General features: G+C 38.3%; 3 protein-coding genes across 5 annotated transcripts in view; 2 read left to right on the forward strand and 1 right to left on the reverse strand.

Moving 5' to 3' along the window:
* Window positions 1-12,920, forward strand: part of LOC131193423 (zinc finger protein 345-like) — a 53,232-nt gene that overhangs the window by 26,328 nt on the left and 13,984 nt on the right. For 2 of the 3 annotated variants that reach the window (XM_058173555.1, XM_058173556.1), the window contains 2 exons: window positions 1,732-1,814; window positions 2,504-2,630. The exons of the other annotated variant lie outside the window; for it this stretch is intronic. In XM_058173555.1, coding sequence (XP_058029538.1) covers window positions 1,732-1,814; window positions 2,504-2,630 — 210 coding nt within the window. The remainder of the gene's footprint in view (window positions 1-1,731; window positions 1,815-2,503; window positions 2,631-12,920) is intronic. 3 annotated transcript variants of the gene reach the window in all.
* LOC131193415 (zinc finger protein 665-like) overlaps window positions 1-12,920 on the reverse strand; it is an 81,281-nt gene that overhangs the window by 14,457 nt on the left and 53,904 nt on the right. The gene's annotated exons all lie outside the window — the stretch shown is intronic.
* Window positions 6,331-12,366, forward strand: LOC131193439 (gastrula zinc finger protein XlCGF26.1-like). The gene has a single exon (XM_058173593.1). It carries the CDS (start codon window positions 8,622-8,624, stop codon window positions 10,476-10,478), a length of 1,857 nt encoding a protein of 618 aa, XP_058029576.1. The 5' UTR covers window positions 6,331-8,621; the 3' UTR covers window positions 10,479-12,366.

Raw genomic sequence — 12,920 nt, forward strand, 5'->3', positions numbered from 1 at the left:
CTCCCCACTTCTCTTCTCTCTGTATACCAATGACTGCATCTCCAATGATCCATTTGTTAAGCTACTGAAGTTCGCAGATGACACAACAGTGATTGGTCTCATTCGAGACAATGACGAATCCGCATATAGACGAGAGGTGGAACTACTAGCCTTGTGGTGCAACCAAAACAATCTGGAACTGAACACACTCAAAACCGTAGAAATGGTGGTAGACTTTAGGAAAAACCCTTCCATACTTCCACCTCTCACAATACTTGACAACACAGTATCAACAGTAGAAACCTTCAAATTTCTGGGTTCTATCATATCGCAAGATCTCAAATGGACAGCTAACATCAAAAACATCATTAAAAAAGGACAACAAAGAATGTTCTTTCTGCGCCAACTCAGTAAGCTCAAACTGCCCAAGGAGCTGCTGATCCAATTCTACAAAGGAATTATTGAGTCTGTCATTTGCACCTCTATAACTGTCTGGTTCGGTTCTGCAACCCAACAAGAAAAACACAGACTTCAGAGGATAATTAGAACTGCAGAAAAAATAATTGCTACCAACTTGCCTTCCATTGAGGACCTGTATACGGCACGAATCAAGAAGAGGGCCGTGAAAATATTTGCAGATCCCTCGCATCCCGGACATAAACTGTTTCAACTCCTACCCTCAAAACGATGCTATAGAGCACTGCACACCAGAACAACTAGACACAAGAACAGTTTTTTCCCAAAGGCCATCACTCTGCTAAACAAATAATTCCCTCAACATTGTCAGACTATTTACTGAATCTGCACTACTATTAATCGTTTCATAGTTCCCATCACCAATCTCTTTCCACTTATGACTGTATGACTATAACTTGTTGCTGGCAATCCTTATGATTTATATTGATATATTGACCATCAATTGTGTTGTAAATGTTGTACCTTGATGAACGTATCTTTTCTTTTATGTACACTGAGAGCATATGCACCAAGACAAATTCCTTGTGTGTCCAATCACACTTGGCCAATAAAATTCTATTCTATTCTATTCTATTCTATTCTATATATACATAGGATTTAATAGTATATTTTGGATGTTCAGTAGTAGTAAATAAATAGACAGGGACATCAACCTTTGACGTGAGTGACATCAGGTTGGCCACACCCACCCAGTCACATGATTACCCTGCTACGCCCACCAATATGAGACAGTTCTTGGCAACTGTCTGAATTTTGATCTTGTGACCATGGGGATGCTGCCAATGGTCTTAAGTGTGCAAAGCAATCGTCATTTTCTTCAGTGCCATTGTAACTTCGAACAATCACTAAATGAATGGCTGTAATTCGAGGACTACCTGTATATGTGTGACTCAGAGAGAATTGGACTCTGTCTTTTTGTTTGTGCCAGGCCAGACCTAGTATTTCTGATTAACAACTCAGCACAGCTCCCTGGATATGGGATGGGATCTACTTGAGGCCTCCAGAGTGAAGTTCTGCGGTCCTTTAATGCGTAAATTCATAGCTGAGATAATCTGCCTCTGAATCCATTCCTTGGTCCTTCCACACCTTTCAGTTTTCCTCTCACCCAACGTTAGCAGCTTCCATGTATTGTTCTGTCCGCAAGGTACCCAAATAAACGGATTCCCTAATTAGCAATAGATATGTAGAATCGCCCTTCTGCACTGTAGCTTCTAGAATATGGTTAGGATGTTTGATAGCCAATTATTCCTTTGCTGTTTTTCCCCCCACTCCTAGACACTCTGATGGCCTTGCCTTCATCTCCTGGAACCTCAGTTCTTTGTAGCAGAGGATTAAGAGCTGTTCAACTTCCAACTCAGGTAGGAGGATTCTCCCCCTTCCTTAAAGTGTCCCAAAGGTGCTTTTTCAGGAGGCAACTAGACTTTCTTGTTTTTTTCTTTGAAGACATTTTGCTTCTCATCCAAGAAGCTTCTTCAGCTTCTTTAATTATCTTAGTTTCCTCTTCTCTGCACTTTTTCCAAAGTCTCCACATCTTTTTGTAACGTGGTGACCAAAACTGGATGCAGTACTCCAGGTGTAGCCTTAATAAGGCTTTATAAAAGCACTACTAATACTTCACACGAAACCTCAAAGTAAAAAGTAAAACCCAAGGTTTACTTTTACACAAAAATTAAATGTTAAAGCCCACCTTCCTTGATTTGGCCTGATTCATTGGCTCATTGCATGGGGTAAAATTAACTTAATGTTACAGTGGGCCAAGACATCCAAGCTCTAGCCCATCAGTGGAAAGCAAAGGAAGATGGGGTTGCTGCTCCTGCGGAATTGGCCAAACCAATAACGCATTACCTAGATGTATCTCTAGCCAGAGGCTCTTGGCTCTTTATGTTTTTGGAAAGTTTCTCTAGAGAAGATTCAAATCTTCCCTACTTGGAAACTCTGCAGGTGGAATATGTTCATCAAGAAGAGGACTTGCAAGTAATTCATTGAAGTGTTCATTGTTAGGAATGCTCATGGAATACATTGTGTTTTTCCCCCCTCCCTGTGTCAGGAATTGATATCGCTTGAGGATGTAACTGTGTTTTTCTCCGTGGAGGAGTGGGCCCTGCTGGATTCTGAGCAAAAAGCCCTGTACCGGGAGGTCATGCTGGAAACCAAGAGGAACATGGCTTCCTTAGGTAAGGGATTCTGTTAAGCTATTGAAATTTAGTAGCTGGAACAGTGGAATTGTAGAAGGAATCAGAACACTCAGTTACAGCTGATTGGTTGGAGAGAGCTGTCCCCTGCATGAGGCAGTCTCTGCTGTGATTGGTTAGTGTGAGTGTAAAGGGGGAGTGTCCTGTTTCCCGCCTTTTTTCCTCTGTGGGCTTGGTAATTTTACCTCATGGTGATGCTGTAGTGTTGGTTAACCTCATGATGCTCCTGTTAGCCTGACTGTCTCGTTTACTGTAAATATTGATGTAAAATATATTAATTGACATAAAACTAGGAGCTTGTGTCCGCATCTCTGACCTTTTTGGACACCTGCTGCACAATTCCCTGACTGATTCAGGATGGCACTTAAGAGCCCAATAAGAGTCCACTCCACGGGTTGATCATCAGGATGTAACTACTAGAGAAGTGATCTGTCTGATCTGCCAGGTCCTCTGCAGATGGGATCTTCCAACCGTATCCCCTCCCATTTTCTCCAATGCTTCCCTTTTTGTAGTGCTACCTGTAAATGCAGGAACCACTAAAGATGAATTAATGTTTATGAAGATTCTCAGTCATCCATGTCTTGGTAGCCCAGAGGAGCTTTTTCAAACGGCACCTGGACTTTCTTCGTCTTTGCCTGAAGACATTTCATTTCTCATCCAAGAAGCTTCTTCAGTTCTGACTGAATGGTGGAGAATGGAAGGATTGATATTTCTTGCAGTCATCTGGTCCGAAACAGTTCCAATGACCAGCTGACTGCAAGGAATATCAATCCTTCCATCCTCCACCATTCAGTCAGAACTGAAGAAGCTTCTTGGATGAGAGTCGAAACGTCTTCAAGGTGGGGGGGAAGCACCTGTGGGATAAAGATGAATGAACACACCAGAGTGACAACCAGTTTTCTTCAAGGGAAAACCTCTTCATGGCTATGAGGCTGAAGCTCAGCTCCAGGTCCAAGCCCCTCAAAATTTCTACCTTCTCAGATTAAAATTAAACCACTAGGTATTAATTTTTAGTTAGGACTGAGTATTTCTATTTTTATAATATTTTACTTTATTGTGTATAGGTTTTATGTACTTTTTATCATTTTAATATCATAAGCTATCCAGGGTTTCCCTTTGGCAAGCTGAGAAGCCAATATATTAATGAAGGAACGAACAAAATGAAGGAACTTGGCCACTTTTAACTGTCCCTTCTGCTGCCTTGAAACTAAATATGAAGCCCCCCCACAAAAGGTTCAGTGATCTTATCCAAAATCTTCAGGTTTTTATTCTGTACCATTGAGAACAAAAGAGACCCAAAGGCCAAAACTTATATTACTTTAATACCAAGCATAGCACCATGTTTGGAACAAATGGGGTTTGGGAGGAAGTTTGATATTGTTCAAACACAGTAACGGTGCTTGATCCCTTTTGGACTTAACTTTGTGTTAACTTTTCTATTCTTTCTGTTGCAAACAGGTGACGGATGGGAGATGGAGGATTCTGGCCAAGAGGCAGCAACACCTTTGCCAAAAGAGAAAAAGGAAGTTGTAGACAAAATGTATGGAAAGCAAAGTTTGGAGGAAATCCGATTAATGGTTGAGCTGGAGAATTGCTCTGCTTTACCTTCTGCAGATACCAATGTCTTTTTTTTTTGGATTATTATTATTACTTTTTTTGCAACAAACAAAAAGAAAATACATTATTACACCCTTGTGCTATACATAAAAAAAAGGAAGATTTGGGTCTTCGGATATATCCTCACGATCGCCAAAATCCACGTTCTCGAGGTACAGGTAGCGAAGCGTCCAATGTTGCAAGCGCAAAGTCCACAAATGGTTTCCAAGTCTTCCAGAAAATATCTTCTTTATACACACCACTTCTAATTTTAATATCACATGTCATTTTATCATTTAAAGCTAATTTCCACATTTCAGAATTCCACTCTTCTATTCTAAGAATCACATCTAGTTTCCAATATCTAGCTATTATAATTCTACCTATTATAATCATAATTCTAATCAATTCTTTTTCATATTTTGTTAATTCTATTTCCTTAATTACCAACAATAATATAGTTTCCACTCTCAATGTTATTACTTTCCCCATCATTTCAAATATCATTTTCTCCAATTGTTGCCAAAACTTTTAACCTTATCACAATTATACCACATATGTTCATAAGTCCCCAATTCCATCTCACATCTCCAACATTTTTACTAATTTTTTATCCATTTGTGACAATCTTACTGGAGTCAAATACCATTTCAAACAACTTTATAATTGTGCTCTTTAATCCTTATAGATAAAGTTCTCATAATTCTACTCTTCAAATTCACATTCCAATCTGACTCTGGTATTTCAATATTAAGATCTTTTTTCCAATTTGTCCTCATCACTCTTTGTAATTTTTCATCAGAATTTATAATCTTATAAACCCTACTAACGAGTCCCTTTAGCCCAATTTCATCTTTCATAATCCGAGATACTAAATATTCAAATTCAGTTTCACATCTTTTTATCGAATAATTTTCCTTAGTTTTTTGTCCATTTTCTATCTGTATTTTTCAAACCAACTTAACCCTAATTTTTCAATAATTTCTTTATTCCTCCTTTCATTTCCATAACTTTTATCCAATCTCTAATAATTTCTATATTTTCCTCTTTAATCACTTCATTCGTTTTATATTATTTTAATCGCCAAATTCCAATTGTCTCCCCCAAAAAGATTATATCCGGAATTAAAATTTTAACAAATTTATTCCACATTTTACTTAGTCCCTTTAACCAATAACTTCTACTTACACATTTTGAATTTGCTTTATCTAAAAACCACCTTGATCCAAATTTCTCTATATCCCTTAACTCTAAGTCTCTCCAATAGTTATCTTCACCTTTAAATATTTTTACCACTATCCGGATACCATACGCACAGTAATAATTAAATAATTTGGGGATTCCTAATCCACCTTCCTTTTGATTTTGATACCACATTTTCTTCACTAATCTAGGTCTTTTGCCACCATTACAAAATTTATCCAGTTTTTTCTGATATCCTTCAATATCTTTCTCTGTCAAATTTAGTGGTAGCATCTCGAATAAAAAGTTGAACTTGGGCAGCAACATCATCTTACACATTGCAATTCTACCAAACCAAGACAACTTTAAAATTTTATATTTATCTATCTTCTTCTCAATTTCATTAATCACCACATCATAATTAAGTTTTTTCAATTCTTTAACCTTGAGTGAGAGCACTATACCCAAATATTTCAATGTGTTTTTAATCCTTATCCCAAATTGCTCTTGCATATTCTCAGACTCATTACCATTACTATCCATCAATAATTCTGACTTTGACCAATTTACTTTCAATCCTGTCATTTCCTCAAATTCTATCAAATGCTTATATATCTTTTTCAGATCTTTCTCTACATTTTTCAAAATAATTAAAGTATCATCCGCATACAAATTTATCTTATACCCCTTATATCCTTCTAATTCTTCATCTTTTTCTATCATTTTTGTCAATATTTCCATAGCCAATAAAAATAATGTTGGGGACAAGGGACATCCTTGTCTCGTACCAGCTTCTAATTTTATCTCTTCAGTTAATATTCCATTCACCTTCACTCTTGCACTGCTTTTGGTACAATTTTGAAATAACATGTATAAACTTATTACCAAAGCCTAAAGCCTCCACAATTACTTTAATAGTTTCCCATTGTACAGAATCAAAAGCTTTAAAAATATCCAATGATACTATACCAATTTTATCACCATTATATTCAGCTACATCTATAATATTTAATACTCTTCTAACAATATCACTCATGTATCTACCCTTCACAAAACCTACTTGATTATAACTTATATATCTATCTATAAATCTATTTAATCTATTACTTATAATAGCAGTAAATATCTTTGCATCCTGATTAATTAAAGAAATGGGCCGATAGGACTCAATCCTTTCTAAATCTTTATCTGGTTTAGGAATTAGGGATATCACCGTTCTATTCCATGACGAAGGTACTTCTCCACCATGTAATATTCCATTGAATAATTTTTGCAATCTTGGTATTATTAATTCTTTAAATTCTTTATAAAACTCAACAGGTAATCCATCCTCACCTGGAGCTTTCCCTAATTTTAATTTTGTATTATTCCATTAATCTCATCTTGTGTTATATCTTCTTCCATCAATTCCTTATATGTTTGATCAATTTTCACCACATACTTTTCTAAATAGCTTTGCAATTTTCCCCGATTAATTGGTTTCTTTGAATATAGATTCTGAAAAAAATTTCTAACCACTTCACATTTCTCTAATTTTTTATAACATCTTATACCTCTATCATCTATCAAAGCTCCAATTTCTCTCTTCTCTCTTTTATTTTTCGCCATCTTTGCCAATAATTTAGAATTTCTATTACTAAATTCAAAAAAATTCCTATTTAAATATCTCAAATTTCTTTTTACTAACTCTGTATCTTCTTCTATCATTTTATTTCTTAACATATTAAGCTCCTGAAGAATTTTTTTTTCTTTAGTAAGCAAAAATTGATTTTCCAATTCTTTAATCTGATTTTTATCTCTTTCCATTTTAATTTTATAATTTTTATATTTCCTACTTGATAATTTAATACTCTCCCCTCTAAACACCGCTTTCATCGCATCCCAAACAATTTCAAATTTAACCTCCCCGTTATCATTTAATCTCCAACTTTCCTCCAGTTTATTAAGTATCCATTTTTTATCCTTTTCATTTTTATACAGTTTCTCGTCATATCTCCAATAGCTTCTTTTTTTCTCAAAATTAAAATCTAAATCCACCATAACTTCTGCATGATCAGAATCTTTAAAAATTCCCACATCTACCTTATCCACATTATTCAACAAATCTTTAGAAAGAAAAATATAATCAATTCTAGAATATGTATTATATATCTTAGAGAAAAAAGTGTATACTCTCTCAATTCCTTTAACCTCTCTCCACACATCGACCACGCCATTTCGAAGCATCCACATATTTAAAATCCCCATTTTATTTGCTCTTCCAAGCGGGTGGGATTAGTACTGTCTATTTTATCTCTGATTAAATTAAAATCCCCAGCCACAATTACTTTCCCTACACTTTCATTCTCCAAAATTTTTGTTATTTTTTCAAGAAATTCTCTTTGTTTTTCATTCGGTAAATATAAATTAACAAGTGTCACTTTTTCCTCATTAAGATTTCCAACAATTATTACATATCTTCCATCTTCATCCAAAATTACCTTATATTTTTCAAAGTACACCCTATCTGATATCAGTGTTGCAACTCCTCTAGCTTTTGAAGTTCCAAATGCTTTTTCATATATTTGCATACCTTTTATATACATTCTATTTGAATCTTCAGATTTCTGATGGGTTTCTTGTAAAAATAAAATGTCTGGTAAATCCCTTTTAATCTTAAATTCCAATCTTCTTCTTTAAATCTGATTCCCTGTACCCTTCACATTCCATGACATTATTTTTATAACTCCCATTTAAAATATAAATTTTTTAATCCTATCCCCGCATCTTCCTTTCTGTGCCCACAACCCAACATTAAACTACCATATAACCTATATTTAACATATAAACAACAATAAGAAAACAGAAAAAAACAAAAAACAAGACAAACAATAAAGTACAAACAATCTTCTTCCCCCACATCCTCATCGGTTTCGCCTCTATAAAGAGAATGGGGGAGAGGGGATCGTATAAATCTTTTTCTCTTCAGATCGTATAAATCTTTCGCCTTTTACTGCAGATACCAATGTCTTATTGGACACGGAGGATTGCCAAGAAAAAGAAGTGTGTTCCAGGTGTGGGAAAACACTCCGAGATGGATCGGGATTATGTGACTGTTGTAAAAGCCCTGCTGGAGAGAAACAAGATGAAAGCAGGCAACACTCCAGAAGGACCCTTCCTCCTCCTTTACATGAAAGAAGACAACAAGGAGGGGAAATGAACAAATGTACGGAGTGTGCACAAACCTTCAGTACAAGCCGCTCTCTTGCACTGCATAAAAAGTTTCACAAAGCAGAGGATCCACACAAATGTCTGGATTGTGGAAGGACCTTGAGGCAGAACAGTCACCTTAATTCACATAAGAACGTCCACGAAGAGAGGAAGCAGCATCGATACATTAATAGGGGAAACAGCTTCGGAAGCAGCGCCTCCCTTACTTCCCATCAAAGCATCCACAGAGAGGAGAGGTTGCATCAATGCAGGGAGGGTAGAAGGAGGTTTACTGGGAGCAGGGAACTGAATTCCCGGAAAAAAAGCCCCACTGGGAAGAAATCATGCAAATGCCTGGAATGTGAGAAGAGCTTCCATTCTGCAAGTGATCTCACTTCCCATAATAGGATCCATACAGGAGAAAAGCCGTATGATTGCACGGTGTGTGGAAAGAGCTTCACCAAAAAAAGCAAACTCAATGTACATAATATGATCCACACTGGAGAGAAGCCGTGTAAATGCTCAGAGTGTGGAAAATGCTTCAGGACCTCCACGGCCCTTACTTGCCATAAGAAGATTCACACAGGGGAGAAACCCTATGAATGCTTGGAGTGTGGAAAAAGCTTCAATAGACGTGATACACTAACTAATCATAATAGGATGCATACAGGGGAGAAACCATATAAATGCCTGCACTGTGGAAAGAGCTTCAGTGAAAAAGGTCATCTTAAGTCACATGAGATGATCCACACAGGGGAAAAACCCTTTCAATGCATGGAGTGTGGAAAGAGCTTCCGTGTCTCAGCAAGCCTTAATGTCCATCACAGAATCCACACAGGGGAGAAGCCCTTTCAATGCCTGCAGTGTGGAAAGCGTTTTGCCAGTTATGGTTCCTTTCATGCCCACAAACGGACCCACACAGGGGAGAAACCGTACAAATGCCTGGAGTGTGGAAAGAGCTTCCATAAATCCGACCACTTAACATCCCATAGAAGAATCCACAATGGAGAGAAACCATATCAATGCACTGAGTGTGGGAAGCGCTTCACTATTCCAAGGAGCCTTACTCAACATAAAAGGACCCACACGGGTGAAAAGCCTTATAAGTGCACCGAATGCAACAAATGCTTCACCAGTTCGGGATCCCTCACTTCCCACAAAAGGCTCCACACCGGAGAGAAGCCATTTAAATGCATCGTGTGTGGAAAGAGTTTCCGAGACGGGAATAAACTTACACTCCATAAAAGACTCCACACAGGGGAGAAACCCTATAAGTGCACAGAGTGTGGAATGATTTTCAGAATAAGTAGTAGCCTTTGTATCCACAAGAGGACCCACACTGGGGAGAAACCATATCAGTGCCAGGAGTGTGGAAAATGCTTCAGGGATTCTGGAGCACTGACGAAGCATAAAAGGATCCACACAGGAGAGAAACCCTATAAGTGCACCGAGTGTGGCATGAGTTTCAGTCAATCTAGTTACCTTGGTAACCACAAGAGGATCCACACTGGGGAGAAGCCGTATACATGTCATGAGTGTGGAAAAAGCTTTAGACATAATGATACACTCAGAAGCCATAGAACGCTTCACTCAGGGAAGAAACCCTATAAATGCCTAAAGTGTGGAAAATGTTTTAGTTTGAGTGGCCAGCTTACCTCCCACAATAGGCTCCACACAGGAGAGAAGCCATTTAAATGCATCGTGTGTGGAAAGAGTTTCCGAGAGGGGAGGAATCTTACACTCCATAAAAGAATCCACACATGGGAGAAGCTATATGAGTGTGTGGAGTGTGGAAAGAAATTCAGAACTGGGAGTGACTTTAATCACCATAAGAAGACGCATAGTAGGAAAAGACGATGCTAATTGGCTCATGTTGATTCTCAAAATTTGCTATAATCCTCACAGAAGTGTCCCAGGAGAATCTGTAGAAATACATGGCATATGGGAGGGGCTTCCAAAGCAACAGAAGCTTTTCGACCCATTAAAAATAAGAGTTGCATTATATATTTAAGTCACACCAGAACAAAGAGAAGCAGGATCTTCAGTGAGCACTTCACTGGGAGAAAGAGACGCAAAAGAATGAAATATTGAGCCAATACAAGGCTCAAGTATTTTGTCAAAAATAAACACTGGACAGTTGGCTTTGTGTCTGCACCATCTAAAATTGGTTGGCTTTAACTGATTTCTAGTCTGAGATACAATATTGATTGTGTTTGTTTTCTGTTAATGCCCCAACTTGTACAAGTAGCTAAAGGCTTAGCTTACACCTCTCAGATATGCCAGTTCAGGAATTCTGGAAGTTGAAGCCTACAAATCATAAAAGGTCCACGGTTCACCATCTCTGGTCTAAATAGAAGGATCCTTGGAGATTCAATTAACAGGTTAAACTTAGAATAAAAGCGTAAATCCTTCTGCTTGTAAATCATAACCCCAAATGTACTATGGGACAAGACAAAAGGCACAAACAGGAAAGATTTGCACCTGTAAATCTCTAAAAAGAAGAAGTATGCTGTTAGAAAAATAAGAAGTATCATTGAAAGCTATGCTATAGTACTGATGAAGTGACATTTATGAAAGTGTTGCGGTTACTCTGTGTACATGTTAGGATAGCTTTGCTGAGCTTTGTATTATGTACACTATGGTTAAACTGTTAGTGTAAAAGAGGCAGGAATTACTGTAAAGGTTGGCCTCTCCCCTCTTTGGAAGAGGTTTATAGTTCCTGCTGCCTTAAGGAAATTCAAAACGTTCTTAAAGATCCATCTCATCCTGGGCACCCTTTGTTTGAACTATTACCATCTGGCAGACGGTACAGGATAATAAAAAAAAGGAGAAATAGGCTGAAAAACAGCTTCTATCCCAGGGCAATAACCATACTGAATTCTACGGTATAGTGCCGTGATGGCAAACCTATGGCACGTGTGTCACAGGTGGCATGCATAGCCATATTGGTGGGCACGTGAGCTCAGCTCCCAGCTGATTTTCCTCCCTTCTGCGCCTACCTGCAATGCGGAAAGAGGCTGTTTCCTACCTCCGGAGGGCCTGGTATAGGTGAGGAAGGCCCATTTTTTGCTCTCCTCATGCTCCAGAGCCTTTCTAGGCGGCTGGGGGCAGGCAAAACGGCCTTCCCCACCCCCTGGAGGCTCTCCGGAGTCCAAAAACAGCCCATTTGCCAACTTCCGGTCCCACAGGAAGTTGGCAAATGGGCAATTTCCAGGCTACAGAGGGCCTCCAGGGTGTGTGTGTGGGGGAGAAGGCCGTTTTTGCCTCCCCAGGCTCCTAGAAAGGCTCTGAAGTATGGTGACAGCAAAAAACAGACCTACCGGGCCCACTGGGTCAAAAGGAGGGGAGTGTGAGGGGTGTCCAATGCGTGGGGCGGGGCGCATAGAATTATGAGTGTGGGCACGCGCACGACCCCCCTGCCCTCCCCCGTTTGGCACAAATGGTAAAAAGCTTCGCCATCACTGATATAGTGTAATATCGGGTTTTCAGTTTCAGTTATATAGAATATAAAGGATGTATGTTTGTGTGCTTGTTTTTATTGTTATAATGTACTCTGAAGACGGGATTTAATTTCATTGTACAATGTGCAATGACAATAAAATGAAATAAAGGGAGATGAGGAAATACCTTCTGACTCTCACTTGTAAACGGTGGGAAATGCTTTGTAAAATGTTGGTGGGATAAACAAGTTTTGAGTGAGATCTTTGTGTGCCACTTTTTCTGCAGAATAAAGCTTTTCCTTACTGTACAACCTCCACCTCCATGTTTTCAGTTTGTTTGTTTGTTTTATTGAAAAAGTTTTACAACAAACAATCACCCTCCCCCTTCACCCTTCCCCCCGCGAGTCTTCCCAGAGCAAAATACATCTAACAAGCATACGCTAAAATACTACAAAAATTATACCCCATAATCCCTTCTCCCCCATTGATCCCTTAACTCCCCATTCCCCTTTTAAACTAATACCCAAATACAATAAAATCCCTACCATCACTCATATGCTATTTGATACTTTTTGGTCTGATACTTATTTTGAATATAATCAATCCATTTTCTCTATTCCACTATGTATCGTTCTTGTGGGTAGTCTTTCAAATCCGCAGACATTTTTGCCATTTCTGCTAAATTTGAAACTTTAAGTGTCCATTCTTCAATTGTAGACAGTTCTTCTTTCTTCCAGTGTTGCGCCACCAAAAGTCTCGCTGCTGATATTAAGTTCAATATCAATTTAGTCTCTATTACTGTACAATCCGTGATTATGCCTAGTAAAAACAGTTGTGGCATAAACTTTGTCTTCTTTTTCAAAAT

The sequence above is a fragment of the Ahaetulla prasina genome, chromosome 2 (genome assembly GCF_028640845.1).
Source record: "Ahaetulla prasina isolate Xishuangbanna chromosome 2, ASM2864084v1, whole genome shotgun sequence".
Lineage (NCBI taxonomy): Eukaryota > Metazoa > Chordata > Lepidosauria > Squamata > Colubridae > Ahaetulla > Ahaetulla prasina.